At 38.6% G+C, this 15,827-nt stretch overlaps 1 protein-coding gene across 2 annotated transcripts in view; it reads right to left on the minus strand.

Annotated features, from left to right (window-relative positions):
- The window catches only part of CCHR10.PART0H1orf21 (chromosome chr10.part0 C1orf21 homolog), a 1,277,964-nt gene that overhangs the window by 65,280 nt on the left and 1,196,857 nt on the right, over positions 1-15,827 (minus strand). For both annotated transcript variants that reach the window (XM_044085302.1, XM_044085303.1), the window contains exon 5: positions 9,749-9,809. In XM_044085302.1, the coding sequence (XP_043941237.1) occupies positions 9,749-9,809 (61 nt within the window). The remainder of the gene's footprint in view (positions 1-9,748; positions 9,810-15,827) is intronic.

The following is a 15,827-nucleotide window of genomic DNA, read 5'->3' on the forward strand; positions in this document are numbered from 1 at the left end:
ACTCAGCACATAAAAATCAACTACTAATCATTAGCGGACCGGAGTTCCGCTGTGGCGACCCCTAACCGGGAAAAGCCGAAAGACACAACAACTCTATTTGTATTTCTGGACCAAGTTCATTACACAGTAAGATCAGACCATGACAAGCTTGCATCATAATCTTTTGCCTATGCCTTGCTGTCTAAAAGAAAAACACATTAGGGACTAGATGATAACACTTAGCAAAGAATGGAGTAAGAAAATGACTAATTTAATGCACATTTCAGCACAAAATGTAGTGGTCAAAACAAGCATTTTCTCCTGCAAAACTAAAACTTTTTCAGAATTCAGATCCAGAGTTCTGACAAAGAGATACTCTCTTTTTTTTTAAATTATTTTAACCATATAAATGCAAAAGACACAAGTGCCTCTTTTCAGGGCTGACCCAAAAGTACTGTCTGGTTAATGGACTTGCTCAGTTTCACAGTTTGAAAGTGGAAAATGAGGGAGTCAAATCCAGAACTACAACTTTTTGTCAAAAATCTTTACTAAAAGTAAAAGGGAATTGCAAAAGTAATTTTAAAAGCAGTAAACATGAACATTTTGGCATTTTTTACAAACTACAACAAATACACAAAACAACACTTTCAAACCGGGTCTATGTCAAATAATCGAAGGACCACATTGTCGAATGTCATCTCATTGACAATTCAGTCCACTGAACCCCTACACACACCCTCTGCTACTTATACATACTAAATCCAAGACTGCACTACCGTGGGGAAAAGGAAAGACTTCCTGATCCCCACTGTAATATGATCGCAATCAGAATAGTTTGATTGCTGCATTGTCGATGACATGATACATTCGACAAGTGGCCGTTTGATACATTGACACAGACCCTTTCAAACCATATATGTACATTCAACATAACAAAACATGAACATGAGTTCACATTTAAGAACTTTTAGGAAAAACAAGCAGATGCCTTGATCTTTGCTCAATGTCAGACTAAAACAAAAGTGTTTTTTGCTGAAAGCTCCTTTTGTCGCTAATTATCTTACAACTATTAGAGATAATCTTATACTAAAAGAGCAGCACTGCTGGTTGTATAAGAATTAATCGTAAGAGAAGCTGCTGATTACATAACTTAGGTATACTGTCTGGAGTCTGGTAAAAATATTGCTCATACCTGTAGGATTAGGCTATTATCTGACAGATTACTTCCCAGTGTTTTGTGAAGTTAGAGGATTTTTCAGAATTTTGGAAATAATTTACAAATTTTTATGTTTTCTGCATTGAAGATGCTTAGTGCTGTCACTTCCCAGGATAAGTAGACTTAATAGTGTCATGCAGATTTTCCTATATTCGTATGGTTTTGGCATGGTCCCAAAAATGTTCAAAACAGAGTTTGTACAACATATAAGGTAGTTTGCAGACAGAATCAAGTGTATGAAGCTATTTTCATTGGGAGTGAAATCACAAGCATAACTAGGGTGGGGTGAAGGGGACAGCTGCCTCAGGTGCAAGGTGTTAGGGGGTGGGATCAGCATGAACCAGTGGTGTGACGTTGCAGTATTGGGGCATACAGAAATGAAAATACTGTATATGCAGTCAGGGCTGAAGTCCTGAAGCACATTGTGTGTAACAATGTAACTGTAGCAAACCACTTGTTATATTTGTAGCATGCAGTTTGCTACGGTTTCACGCAGAACACCTTTTTTTGGTCCTTACTTGTAGATGAGTTTTTTTTCCTATCACCTCAACTTATAGTTGAGGATTGCTAGACCGGAGAACTGCACTAGGCTCTACACAAGTCAGCTATGGCTGTGAGTGAGATGTGTGTTGCCATGAACTGCATATAACAAATACATTATATATTATATATAATTTTTTTTAATGAGATAGAGCTAACGAATTTCTTTTTTATATCTATTCATCCATTCATACAAACTAACCCACTTTTCTCCACATTTGCACATGGGGTTGGAGTGTCACATGAACAGTCACCATCATCTAGAACCAACGTTCACAATGCTGGTTGGCTAGTCCTGCTGTACGACAGTTTTCCATATATTATGTCATAATGCATTCTCCAGTAAGGCTCCATTATAGCTTTACCAGACGGAAAAGAAAAAAAAAAAAAAAAAAAGAGTTCATGCTAAATTTGATATTTCTGATGAGTGTATATGATTTGGAAATAAGCTTTCCATGAGATTATTCACTTGGTACGTATCAGAAAAGTATTTTTCCTTTTTATTATCAAATTAAATTTCTGAAAATATGGACTTACTTGCTTATCCATATCATATTTATTATCACAAAATAACTTTAAAGGGGAGAAAAAAGATGACTGTATTCCTGTAAATGAGATGAATTTATTAGATACGAAGTCCCAAACTTTCCTGTTTAGAAAGAGGATCGTTAAAAGGCTACATTTGTGTAATGCTACTGTTTTGTACCAAATGTGTCTCCAATGCAATATCCAACAGTGCTGTTCTGAGTTCATCGGGCTTCTGTAATATACTTGATCTGATAAAAGCAATGTCTTTCAGCTTTTCCCAGTTAAGGGTCACCACAGTGGACCACCGGTCCGCAGTTTGATTAGCAGTGGAGTTGCGGTGTCGACTTGCCAGCCCGGCACCCAGCCTTCACAGAAGGCACACAGATACACACAAGCACTTACCTGCATGTCTTTAAACCTCGCTCAGCTGCAGAGAAGACATGCAGACTCTACACAGCAGGAGAATTGAACCGGAGAACCTCTTGCTGTGAGGCGACAATCACGGTGTATGCATGTCAAGTGGAAAACTTTAGCTACCTAAGTGTTTAGCTACAATCAGTTTTGAATAAGAAATTCTAATTGATTTGAGGAAACAAAAATGTTATTAGTTTAAAAGCAATTGTTTTAAATGTTTTAATGGAATAAATTATGAAACAATAAATTATGAAACAATAGCTTAGAAAAAACAGTCATCTTTATTGTAATGACTTCAGAAAGTAAAAAATCCTATGTCTGACAATCTTTTTAGGTCCACTTTGATATACTGCCAACATTTTAAAATATTACTCTTTATAAAAAGGTGGGATTTTTAAGAAAATGTTACATTGAGATACTTCAGTTTAGATTTGATCACTGTGGATTATGGAACATATAATCTTCAAATAAATATAGGGAAGTGATTTTATCCAGTTTAGTAAAAAAAAACAACTTATTAAGACGTGCTCACAGCCTTAAACCTCGATGCTAAACAACCAAGATTTGCCCTACTATTATGAACCATAGACATTACCTCTCTGTTAAAGTCTCAAGAAAACAAAGGATTTCAAAGAGAGTTTAATGGATTGAGATACCCTGTCCTTATAGCAGGATCCCGATGGTACCCTCATAGAAACAATGTTCAATTAACAGGTCATCAAAACAAATACTGCTTTACTGTAAAAGGGTCATGGAGGTCGCATATCTTATTACATAAGTTGCACAGAATGCTGTGAACACTTCAGATTAGGAGCCATTCCTTCCATTTTCCCAACCCAACTGTTCTGGGCTCTAAATCCTGCTTGTCCAGGTCTACAAAGAGTTTTTCTTGAGCTCTACATGCTGCTGAATTTGTCAGTACTTCATGTATGGTCTTGGACACAAAATCTAGGGCTGACCTTCCCTTACTGTTGTTCACTTTTGATTCTTTCACCATGCTTGTGACTTTACTGTCACTCTATCTCCTCTGGGAAATTACAGCTTTTCATGTTCAGATCTAAATCTCTCAGTTCTGTGTGAAGTGAGCTGTTTGGACTTTGAGAAGAACATCAGAAGTACAGCAAAGTGTACACCCCTATACTGTAAAAATTCCACTACAGAAAATATAAATATAAGACTTGTCAATTACTGAAGTACAGAAAATAAAACATCAGGCAATCACAATCACCATTTAGCAGCTCCACTTAAACTGCTTTGCATGACCAGAATTTTGTTTCAAGCCTCAGTAATGATCATGCTTTTATATTTTTATATTAGACCTGAGGAATATAGTGAACTAAGATGCAGCTATACCACAGTGGGAAGCAGGCCACAGGCCTAAGGATCGATTCAAACTCTGCCTCCAAAGATAGCTCTAGGGATATACTTTTAACAGATCTGTGGCTGTACACTGCATCTGCACACTACAGTATCCGACACAGCCAAACACTCTAGGGTCACTTCTTCTCCTGGCTTTCCTAGCTGGACTTTGCACACCGAGAAGGATCTGTGGTATGTAGTGGTGGATCTGCAACTGCATTAGCTTACTGCAGTTTGGTACAGATGACTCATAGGATAACTGCTACAACCATTACAACAATCACAGTATCAGTGAAAACACAAAAATCTTCTACCATTCAATGCAAATCTCAGGAAGACCGTCTTCGCTTATCTATGTGCTGACCCCAAATTATGTATCAGAGGTTACAAAGACTGCATGAACTCTGTTACAGTAGATCACAACAGACACCTAGCCTGGCTCTATAGCTCAAAGGGATGGGGTCCTGACTGTGACCCAGGCAACTGGGACATAGTTACTGGCTCTGATACTGGAGGAGCCAGGCAGGGTGGGAGGGAAGTGAAGGGGTGGGGGTCTGCTTGCCAATCTCAGAGGGTGGAATGGGTTGCATGCACTCAGGAAGCACATGGGATGGTGTGATTTCTCCAGTGAAGACTGAAGAAATGGCAACACATGCTTGAGAATGGAAGTGTAAGGCTGTTTGCTGGCAATACTCCTGGAAGGAATGCATGACCAGTGGTGTTAGTCCACTCCATGCTCCTTTCAGTTGTGAACGCCAAGCATGTGCAGGGGGACATACAAAGTTAGGTAAAATCCTGACCAGCCCCTAATAGCTGCCTAAATTATGGCCCCACCCGGTCACCCCTTGCCCAGATGATGGGGAATGAATGGGCCAATTTTCATGAAGGGTAGAGATGACTGGAAAACAACTGAGCAAACCCCAAAAAAACAGAGAAAGAGAGAGAAACTGAGAAAGAGAGAAACTGAGAAAGAGAGATCTTACAAAGATCCCTTTGACCACCACCTGATTCAGATTCTCATACTGCTCAGCATTTTTACTAATGTGCATGTAAGCCTAGAAGATACTCATGGTTTCCTAATGAAACTATGACTGTATTGGTATCATCTGTTACAACTGTAAACACAAAACACCTCAAACATTTGAACATGAACTAGAATTGCAACGTAAAAATTTTTGCAGAGGTCAAGCTCCCCTGCATCCCACATACCCCTGCAACTTCTACACAAACTCCAAGAGAAAGGAAAAATCCTCAAGATACCACAGCCTCAACTTTAACATGTAAAACCCCATTTCTGTGCATAAGCAATCACATATGAGTGACAATCATTAGTCTGGCACCAGATGCCCGTCTATAATGTAGACAAGAGGAGTGGTGCTGATATTTTCCTGAATATTGGCATGGTGGCACAGTAGATAGCATTTTCACGTCACAGTTAGAGGTCCCCTGGTTTAATATTTGGTTGGGGTGCCTTCTGTGGGAGTCTGCATGTACTCCCTGTATTTGCATTGGTTTCCTCCCACATTCCAAAGACATGCTGTGTGTGGATTGGATATTCTACACTAGCCATAGATGTGAGTGTGCATGCGAGTGTATAGTGTGGAAGAACCACGATGGCAGGGCTAGCTATACCTTAGCTCTACATGATTGTCACTGGTGAAGTGACACCCTGACTCCATGTGCAAAAATGGGAAAAGGGGGCTGTGAATGAATGGAATGACCTATAAGACAGACTTTTATGACCATGGTGCAACACCAGCCCTCCAAAGAAAGGGGAAATCCTGCCAACAGGCACCAGCATATAACTCAATCAGCACCACAAGACTCACCTGAACGTCATGTATTTACACAAGAGGTCTGGTTATTTTGGAATATAATAAGCTAGACAGGAAGGAGCTTACGGGAGGTCTTCCTGCGGTGGGGAGGGGGGTGTCAAAGTTCCTTTCAGTCAGTGTTGACCAAAATGCATTCAGTCTTGTATTTCAAACCTAAATTACAGTTTCATTTGCAGATCATGCATTAATCCAGCATATCAATCACTACAATTTCTACGTAAGGCCTAAGGGGCCATCTGTTAATGTGAGATAGCTTGGATAAACAGAACCTGTTATAGGTTCATAGGCACATACTAGGCTAGCTTCCCTTGTAAGCCATTTTAAGCCTAGACAATGTCCCTTTTTGCGCTTGAATTAACCTATCCCACTTGGTGTTAGATTGGCCCTAACCATCCCATGGTCGGTAATTATATATTACCCCTATTGATAATAACTGGGATGACATCATAGATAATAATTTGAGGGGACCACTGCATGGGATAAAGCACTTAGGAGCTGCCCCTGCCCATTAGTAAGACTGTGGCAGATCTGGGTTAAATTTTCTATTTCCCATTCTCTGATCCAAGATGTGACTGAATATGGAGAGGAATGAACTTTGTTTTATGGGGATGGAAAATGGCACTGCAGACAGATAATGGAAACAGGAAAGAAAAATTAACACAGTCATCTGTGAAATCAAACAAAGCAAGACTGCCAGGAAAATACAGCGGCTCAAAAAACTCACTCAAGTGTGATGCTACTTGGACAGCAAATAAAAAGCAAAGAAGGCCTGGTACATAACGTAACACAACACGATATAATACAAAATTAATATAATACAATAAAATACAATACAATACAATATAATATGATATAATATAATACGATATAATATAATATAATATAATATAATATAATATAATATAAATATAATATAATCCGGTCAACAAATTTAAATAAATAAATAAATACAATAAATAAATAATATAGTATAATATAATATAATATAATATAACATACACACAAACCTGTGGCTTAAACACTAAATAAATAACCAGAATACACAACTGGAGAATGCTATTCTTAACACAATATCCTGACATCGGCTGTCTAGCCTTCTAGATGTGCCTAACAATTATTTAATTTACATCTTTAAATATAAACTCTTTCAGTTGCTCAACCAATCACTTTCTAAGTATGGCACTTAAACGGAGTCACTATGTATTCTTAAAGCAAGAAATGTTTCCAAAGTACATTAGTCAGGCCCCAAGGGGGTAACACTTTACACTTCAATGTGCACCAAGCCACTTAACTTAGTATCTCAGGATGATTAACTCGAAACGTCATAAAATCTTCAAGTTTGGCAGCTGAATTGTGTTCATTCCGGAGTGCATTGCAACAAAGCTTGCAAGCAATGCATTCCTGACATTCCAAGAGTGTTCCAGGAAGCACACCCTCATTGTCTCTCCTATATACAATATATCACATGTGCAGCTTAGGGAATGAATAAACTTGCCTACTCTATTACACTCAGAAGTGGCCACAAACTTCACCTCATAAAACCTCTCGCTCTTCGAAAAAACTATATCACAACTCAGAAACTATCCTAACAGGGACGAATTCTCCACAGCAGCAACTAGCATAACTGACAAATTGTAGAGCAAAGACTACAAACAAAAAATTCTGGAAGAAGCACACCATAAGGGCCACATCTAATCCAATCAAAAAGGATGTGATACATTTCTCTCTTTCACAACAACAGCAACATTTAGCAGGAAGTTTACTTTGGGACATGATCCAGACAAAGGGGAGAGAAAACTACCTATAATAAGATAACTGGCAGGTTTTATATGGGGAGTAAGGGTGGAGCCTTCCAAGTTCACCTTATTGTGTGAACAGAAATTGCAGTAACTTGCTCAGGCACATTCAAAGTTGGTGAGTGCAGTATAAGGGCAAAGGGTATTTGCCCTTGTGGGGATTGTGCTTTGTGCCTGTATATCTTTTCAGATACCAAAATTATGACCAGTGAAACAAAGGCTGCGGCTTATGCTGGGAAAATCTGCCAAAATAAGCATATTCATTACATTCAATGTCTTCTGGTAAGTACCTATAATAAAGCAGTCTTGTCATGGTCAGTAATTTCCTGTCAATCTGAGACAGGTTTTTAGTCTTTTCTTATCAGGTATGGCATATAGTTGCAGGATTCATTTTTAGTTTTTGCTTTCACATTACTAGTCTCTGCATAACTGAGATTCCGTGAGTTGTTCAGCACTTGCCTCTATCCCAAATGCCTGCAGGTTTTAGGTACTTTAGCTCCGTGACACATATTTCTAAAGTATTTCAACATGTCTGCCTACTTGGGAAAGTACTAAATGCTTTTGGAGAGGGAAGAGAAAAACGCACCCTCTTGGAGGCCAGCAGCTATGATTTTTTTTAGCCCACTGATCTGCTGTGATGCCAAAACAAATGGACATTCTCTCCTGAACAATACATTGACTGGTAATGACTATGAATGCTATTAATGCAAATCCAATTACAACAAACAACAAACAACACTGAAGTCCAGTTTCAGTAACCATGAAACAATGGTGGTCTTGCAGGGTGGCAATCTCCCTGAAACACTCCAATGTGGGGGAGGAGAGATCTCCCCACTGTACAGTCAACCCAATGGAGGGGCAAAGGGCAAACTCTAGGTTTTCATTTCAGCGTAATACATCTGTGTTGTGTACTCACAGAATTAGAAGCTGAACACTTGTCATGTTCCCTAATATATACACCACCTACCCTTAACCAAGAGCAACGTGCAACATTTCCACATCCTGCTGTCAGCCTTTGTTCCCTTGGGAGGCCTAATGTCCTTCAAGCACTGGCCAACTCAATTGTCAAACAGCTACAGCTCAGTCCCAAAACAATGGCTTCAGTGGCAAAGATGGGAATACAAGGGGCTGACATTAGAACCACCTTTGCCATGCCAAAGACTTAAGAACAACGTGCATGAGACCAAGCTCAAACATCTTTCAGTGTGTAGTTGACATGCAGACTCCTGCACCATTATGTAAAATTGGAAAATAAATCCAGCTTAAATAAAAATATTTTGTTTCCAGTTCCTCAGCATTACTTGCTTGAAAATAATCCCAACCCATATCAAATTGCCATTTCTTTGATGGTGGTGAGGTTATGGCTTGGGTTCTATGTACATGGATATAAAACTGAAAACTAACCTACCTGGAGATAGTACAGAACTCTACCATGCAGCTAAGACTACTGAAGACACATTAGTCACAAGTATTCAGCGACACGTCCATTTTTATATCAGATGGCCACTAAAAGAAGATTACAATCTACCTGCAAAGTGAAAATCACAACTTTTGTGCATGTGTGTCCAGCATTATGTCATCAAGACATGCCAGTTACAACATAAACCTTGTACATTCAACTAATACTGTAAACTACAGTTAATAGGTCAGGGAATAGATAGACTATGTGACACACACAGTTTTGCTACATGGGAATAGTCTGGAAATTTCCATTCACAGTTGGTGCGTGTGCTCTATTCAGGTGTGCACATCTATGTTTAATAGCAAATTGGGTCTTAAAGACAGAACAGTGATACCACAGTGCAACTGCTTGTATTGATGTGAAAAGAAGGAATACAGGTGCAACAGGTGATCGAGAACATATGATATTGCAGCTGAAAGAGAGGTGTGCATTTGGCAGGGCGGCACACAGTCATTGTGAGCTCTCCACTGATTCTGCCAAAGAACTGACTAGACCACCTGATAAAAGCTAGCAGCAGACACATTCTGGTAATAGGTTGGTTCACAGTTATTACTAACTGCAGAAATAATTATGACTAGATAATCAAATACGTGCAAAGACTAGTAAATATCAGGCTTGCCTTTTCTATTTTCTCATCCAGCATCCTGAAGAATTCTTGTTGGCTCTCTGAAATATGAATGCTACAAAACAAAGACACAATGTTAGGTAATGCTGGTAATAAGAACACAGAAACATCTGAATGTATGCAACATCATAAGTAGCAAAAATCCACAATAAAATTATCAAAAAAACACAAATCTGACTGAAGATAGGGAATGCTTGGCTAAAACTGTACCCCCAACACACACATCAGTGCCACTGTATATCCAGAACTGAAAATTAGATCCCCCATAATCCAATTTTCTATATTAAAATTATCTTGATCCTGACGAAACACAGTCTTAAAACAATTTGCTACATCAGTATTACTGGCTCATCAGCAAAGATTATGCCTGGCAACCATCACTACCCTTTAAGTGGATAAGTACCACAATTCTTCCCACTATGTCAGCATCACTGTATCTGCAACAGAGATTCTGCCTGGCAACTACAACTCTTTCAGTGAGCAAGTACTATAATTTCTCCCATTTCTCCTTAAATTATTCAAATTACTTACATTAGTTCTTCCTTCTTTCCTGCATACAAAACATTTCTTCACAATCTCAAATTACTAATCTGAACACTGACATATCTAAAATTACACTTCCCAAGCATTCTCCTGTGTGTGTGTGTGTGTGTGTGTGTGTGTGTGTGTGTGTGTGTGTGTGTGTGTGTGTGTGTGTGTGTGTCTGTCTGTCTCTCTCTTTTTCTCAGTATCTGCAGTAATACGATCTAGATATAGATGTGTCTTGCAGGTGTTTCTTAATTAAATGCATTTTAAATGTATTTTAAAATGACACTGCTACACAGTAAACCATAGATATAACACAAAAAATGTACAAGTCAGTGCAAACAGAAGTGACATTTTCTACACAAGGATATGAAAAGAAATTAAACTGCACATTTCAACTCTGTACACTTACGAGTGACTGGAATATTCAAATTGCTGAAAAGAGCGAGTAAGCATCATCCTGAAACAATCTGTAAAAACAGGTACACTGACAGGAAAACAAATGCAACTAAATAAACAAATAATACCTAATCAGCTGGCTAAAACATCAAATTACTGTTATACTGTTGGTTAAAAAAAACAAAAAAACAAAGGGATACAAAAACTTTACTGATAACTTGCTGTCATGTCCTCCAGCTCTATTGTAAGGCCACCTTTCTGTTCTGTACATTTTCAGTACTTAATTCTAAAACTTGTTAAGAAGAGCTAAAAAAAAAAAAAAATCCACTCCATGGACACAGCACTGAGTGTTCTGTTCCACCGTGCATACACCACTCACAGCAGTAGAAGATTTTTATTTTAGTAGCATTTAGATTTAAGAAAATGGCAAAATTAATGCTTAACTCATTGTTGTGGAACAAACAAAATATTTCTGGCAATCTAGATGTGTATGGGTTCATCCACATCAAAAGACAGCTATTTAGTCAACTCTCAAAGGAGTGTCCCACAGACATCCATGTAAATAAGATATCGGCAGACAGTGACTTTTCATCCTATCTGCCAAAATGCCACAGTATGTTCTAGGCTGTTGTATCGATCCTACTATCCTTTCCCCTCTCCTCCATTTTCTCCAGTGGTCTCAGGCATCTTTAAAACCTGCATTCAACATCCTTCTCCAAAATGTATTGTAGGACCCCATCACTCACTCTGTGAGGTAACACATTTTGATGTTTGGCTTGCAACCCACTCACTGGGTTATCAGTTATGTCACTACTATTCCTTCCCTTAATGTCGAGACCACCAACTAATCTCCTATGTTGCTATGCATCTTTATCTCATCTTCTCTTTCACCACACTCGTGCCACAAGGATCCCCAGTGTTCTAGTACTTTCCTTGTATGCCATGTCTTCCATTTCTGGAGCAGTCTTGGTGACTGCCCCAAAGCATGCAATCAGTAAACCTGCTGACCTTCTAATAAGGATGCAACATTCCAGAGATGACCCAAACAGCATCCTGTACAAAGGATGGCGTCTGCACCATGGGATGAGCAAAGAAACCCAGCACTGCTGTGGCCTCTTCCACTGCCCAATCCAGATCTTTTATTCTCTGCTTACCCTTGAGTTGCTTCTCCTAAAATAAATCATTTGTTGACACCACCATTACAATATACAACTTTATACACTGTACCAAACCCCAACTACCAGAAAGATGCCCACCTTGCAAGTTGTACCAGGTTATACAGGAAGTTGACTTCCCCACTGTTAATAATCACCACTTCAGCTGTATAATGCCCAACAAAAATATGCCACACAGGACCTGCCAAAACTGGTAACATTGTGGCACCCCACTAATCAGTTTCTTATCTATCAGCACCCCCCCAAATGCTACCTGTATGGCAAACAATTTCAGGCCCTAATGAATCCAGACACATACTGCATCCATTGCATTGTCTTTCATAAACCTTATGAGTAACAACTCAGAAAATGTATCGGCATAGAGAAGTAAAACATCTTTATATGTGAAAGTTTTGGTGTTCGATAATTGTTACTTAATCTGTGCTCAGGAAGTTCACTAGCTTATTCAACAGTTTTCCCTGTGGCCATTTCTGGATTTAGCTAACTCTGAGTAGAATGTAATTATGTGCCTCTTTAATGGATCCTCTTGTGTGCCTCGGAACACTGTTGCAACCTGGCCTTTTGCACATCACCCTATCAATTGTGTAATAGTAAATTCTCAACTAACAGCACTTAAGGAATGTGAATTCAAACAAGGAGGCTGATATATGTGTGGTTTCTCCCTCTTCATGGTGGCGCTGTGATCTCACAGCTGAAGATTATATTACAGTCTTGTACTAAATGATGTCCATCCCATAGAAATAACATGCTTTGGGTTGGATCCAGTACCTAATATACTTTAATAAATAGTGAAATAAAAAACAGTTTTACCTCAAGTTCATCCATATCAAGTCCTAAATTGCACATACATTTTTTTATTAGTTGTAGTCCCAGTCTCACAAATAGTCTTTCCAATTAGCTACTGCATTTCTTTTTTCAGACAATGTCATACGTTTTTCCATTAAGTTAAAGCTTTAAAATTTCACTTCACAAACATTTTTAGCTGCAAAATGATTTAATGCTCTTGTGTTTTTAACGTTAAACCCTAGTATCAAAATAATGCCATCCATAATGTCATACCTGTTTACACTGCCGTAATTTTACTTTATACTTATCACTGGCGGTCTTCTCTGTGGTTGTTGAGAAGCTGCAAACGTTTGTCCACTCTCCGTTTCTTCTTCCACTCTTCCTTGCCCTGATGCATCTGCATAACTTCCTCGTTCTTGTAACAAAAAACCCTGTTGCAGAGGTAAATCCTTAAAACTGGCTACTCTGCTTCTGTTTTCAGCCTCTCAGTTTGTTCCTGTTGTAATCCTCTCTTCACCATGTAACTCCATCTCACTTACTCGCCTTTCTTTGGTTCTGTCTGGTTCTTCAAATCTACCAGCACTTCTGTCTCCAGTCATCCATTTTCCAACTCTGCAACACTTATTTCACCTCCCTCTCCTGCTAGGATTGCCTCCTTTTCAAATGCCCAAAGTGGGACATTTTTGGTGCAAACATCAGATTTTGTAGGGCAAAACATACCCACGGCCAGTACCAAGGACAGAACTTCACTTTTTTGCCTAAATAAAAGTTTATTCTTTTAGCATTTTAGTTGCTTATTCTATTTCTTATAACATTTAGGTGTTTCAGATACAGAATAACTGTTTTATGCGACTATTACATAAATAATTTTGTCCTAAAATCTCAGGACATTTGCCATTTTTTTCAATTTTTTTGCAGGACACAACTACCCAAAGAGGGACTGTCCCTTGCAAAGTGGGATAGGTGGTAACTCTAGCTCCTTCCTTCAGTAAGTTTTCTCCTACACCTCTCTCCATTGCTGCTGCTCTCTCCTCCATTTTGGAATTCCCAGAACTGCAGTAGCAGCCCTCAGGCGCCACCTAGTGGCTTCAGAAATTGCTTCACTGCCTCTCCTCCGAAGAGTAGGTGAAGTTCCCCTAGTTGGTATGAATACTACCTCTAGTCCTGTGGGACTAACCCGGTCAAAAGTATGTAAATAAAATAAAAATGTATGTTATGAGTGGAAAGGGAGTAGTTGTGAGCTAAGTTGGTACATGGAAAAGTGCAGACACTGGGATAAAGGTCATATTAATAACAATAACAGGGGCAATAAAATGAGGCAAGAAGATGGAATGCTGAAGTGGAAGGATACATAACAGTCAATGTAAAATTTGTCTTACACAGAGCAAAGGAAGTCAGCAATTTATTTCTATAATCATAACAAAGATATAAGAAATTATGAGGAAAAATACACTACTAATAATGGCTTATTAACTGAAGCAAATGAATTGGGGAGGGTTGCTTTGTGAGAGGAACTGTCAAACTACTGCAGAAGGACAATAAAGGTGATCTTGAGTATTAGGAATCGCTCAGGGATGCGTTGGATGGAAAAGTACGAGAAAAGAGTGATGCAGCAATGATAGAAGTGCTAACAGGGTGGCTGAAACAGTATGGTGATTGACAACAGTCAAAAAACAGTGAAGATTGTTTCTTTGTGAAGGATGGATTGTACACTAAGGGAACATGAAATTCTAGTGTGCTAGACAGAACTCGGGGAGTTAAATGGAAATGCTACAGAATGGCTTTGTGAAATGTGAGGGAAAGGTACGACAGCACAAAGGCATACTATATCTCTTGGGGTTTCATTAATTAAAAATGTTACAAGATGGTCCAAGGATCACAGTACACTGATTAATGAAATGGAATAAGGAACTTTTTAGCTTGAAGTAGCATAAAAGTCATGCATCTCCGTATAACTACACATTTAGAATGCAAAGCAAGTTGATTATGCTTAGAAATCAGGGATAAAAACAAGTTTGGTATGCAATTCTCAGATGTCAAAATTTTGTTACACATGGTTCAAAGCTCCTATGCTCTAGTCTAGTGCTAGAACATACACAGCAGGCACCACACAATAGAGATGAGAAACGAAAACTGTTTTTAAAAGCCAGCACAACACTTCTTGATGCCAAACAAAAAGGCAGACAGAAGGGTTTAAAAACATTTAAAACTTCTAGCCCTACAGAGGGGCACTTAGTTTCTATCCGGTGTCTATGCAGTAGCACTGAGTGTTTTACAGCTCACGCTCCCACACTTTTTTGTGTAACTAGTATAATCACAGCAGCTAAAGCTTTACATGCAAAAAAGATTTACAATCGTGTCTCTCTAATCATAATTATCTAGCTGTGTGTTCTGAACATGGATGTCAAGATTCACCTCGAAAGCTTCACTCTAATTTCGTGACATCCATATCTTGAACACAAAACTTAGTTATGACTGGAAACCCATTCATAAACCTCCGAGTTGGAACAACAGATTAGCATCAAGGGATGGCAGTAATCAATGGCATGATTGTACTGACCAAGAACAAATGATAAAGGAAAAAAACATTAGCTTTCTACTGTGTTGTCATTTTCTATGTCTCATACAATTCTGAAAGAGATTTAAGGATTTTACTTTATGGTTAAAATGTTTAATATAAAAAAGAAGACTCAACGTATATGAGGAGAGAGCTATGTGGGAGGAGAGAGTCACTTAAGCAAACTGGAATAACCACAACGTTTTCTTACTAAAAAATAAATCAAGGGGCTAAATCATAAAAAATATGTAGACCATCTCAAAGCCTTGTCCCTCTTCTCACTATCATACAGGCTACTAGCCTCATGTATAGAGCTTCAGCAGACTCTGTTCTGTCAGACTTATTACACATTCACAAATTCACACCTGCCTTTCAATCTCAAAAAGTCAATATCTTTTGTAAAATAAATAGAGCATGTTGGAGGGATACGTTTGCATCACATAGATTACTGCCTGTATACAACTATCTTCTAATCCGAATAAAGCTATGTACTTCTGTTACTCTATTCAAAGATAATTTAGAGAAATGTATTGGTAACCACAAATTCACTCATGGATTGGCACCCTTGTCCCTACCACGGGAATATATGGCTAGGCTTCTTAAGATTCTCACGGATCAATAGTCTAGTAAG

This window comes from Protopterus annectens, chromosome 10.part0 (assembly GCF_019279795.1).
Source record: "Protopterus annectens isolate FY-2018-M chromosome 10.part0, PAN1.0, whole genome shotgun sequence".
NCBI classification, from domain to species: Eukaryota; Metazoa; Chordata; order Ceratodontiformes; family Protopteridae; genus Protopterus; species Protopterus annectens.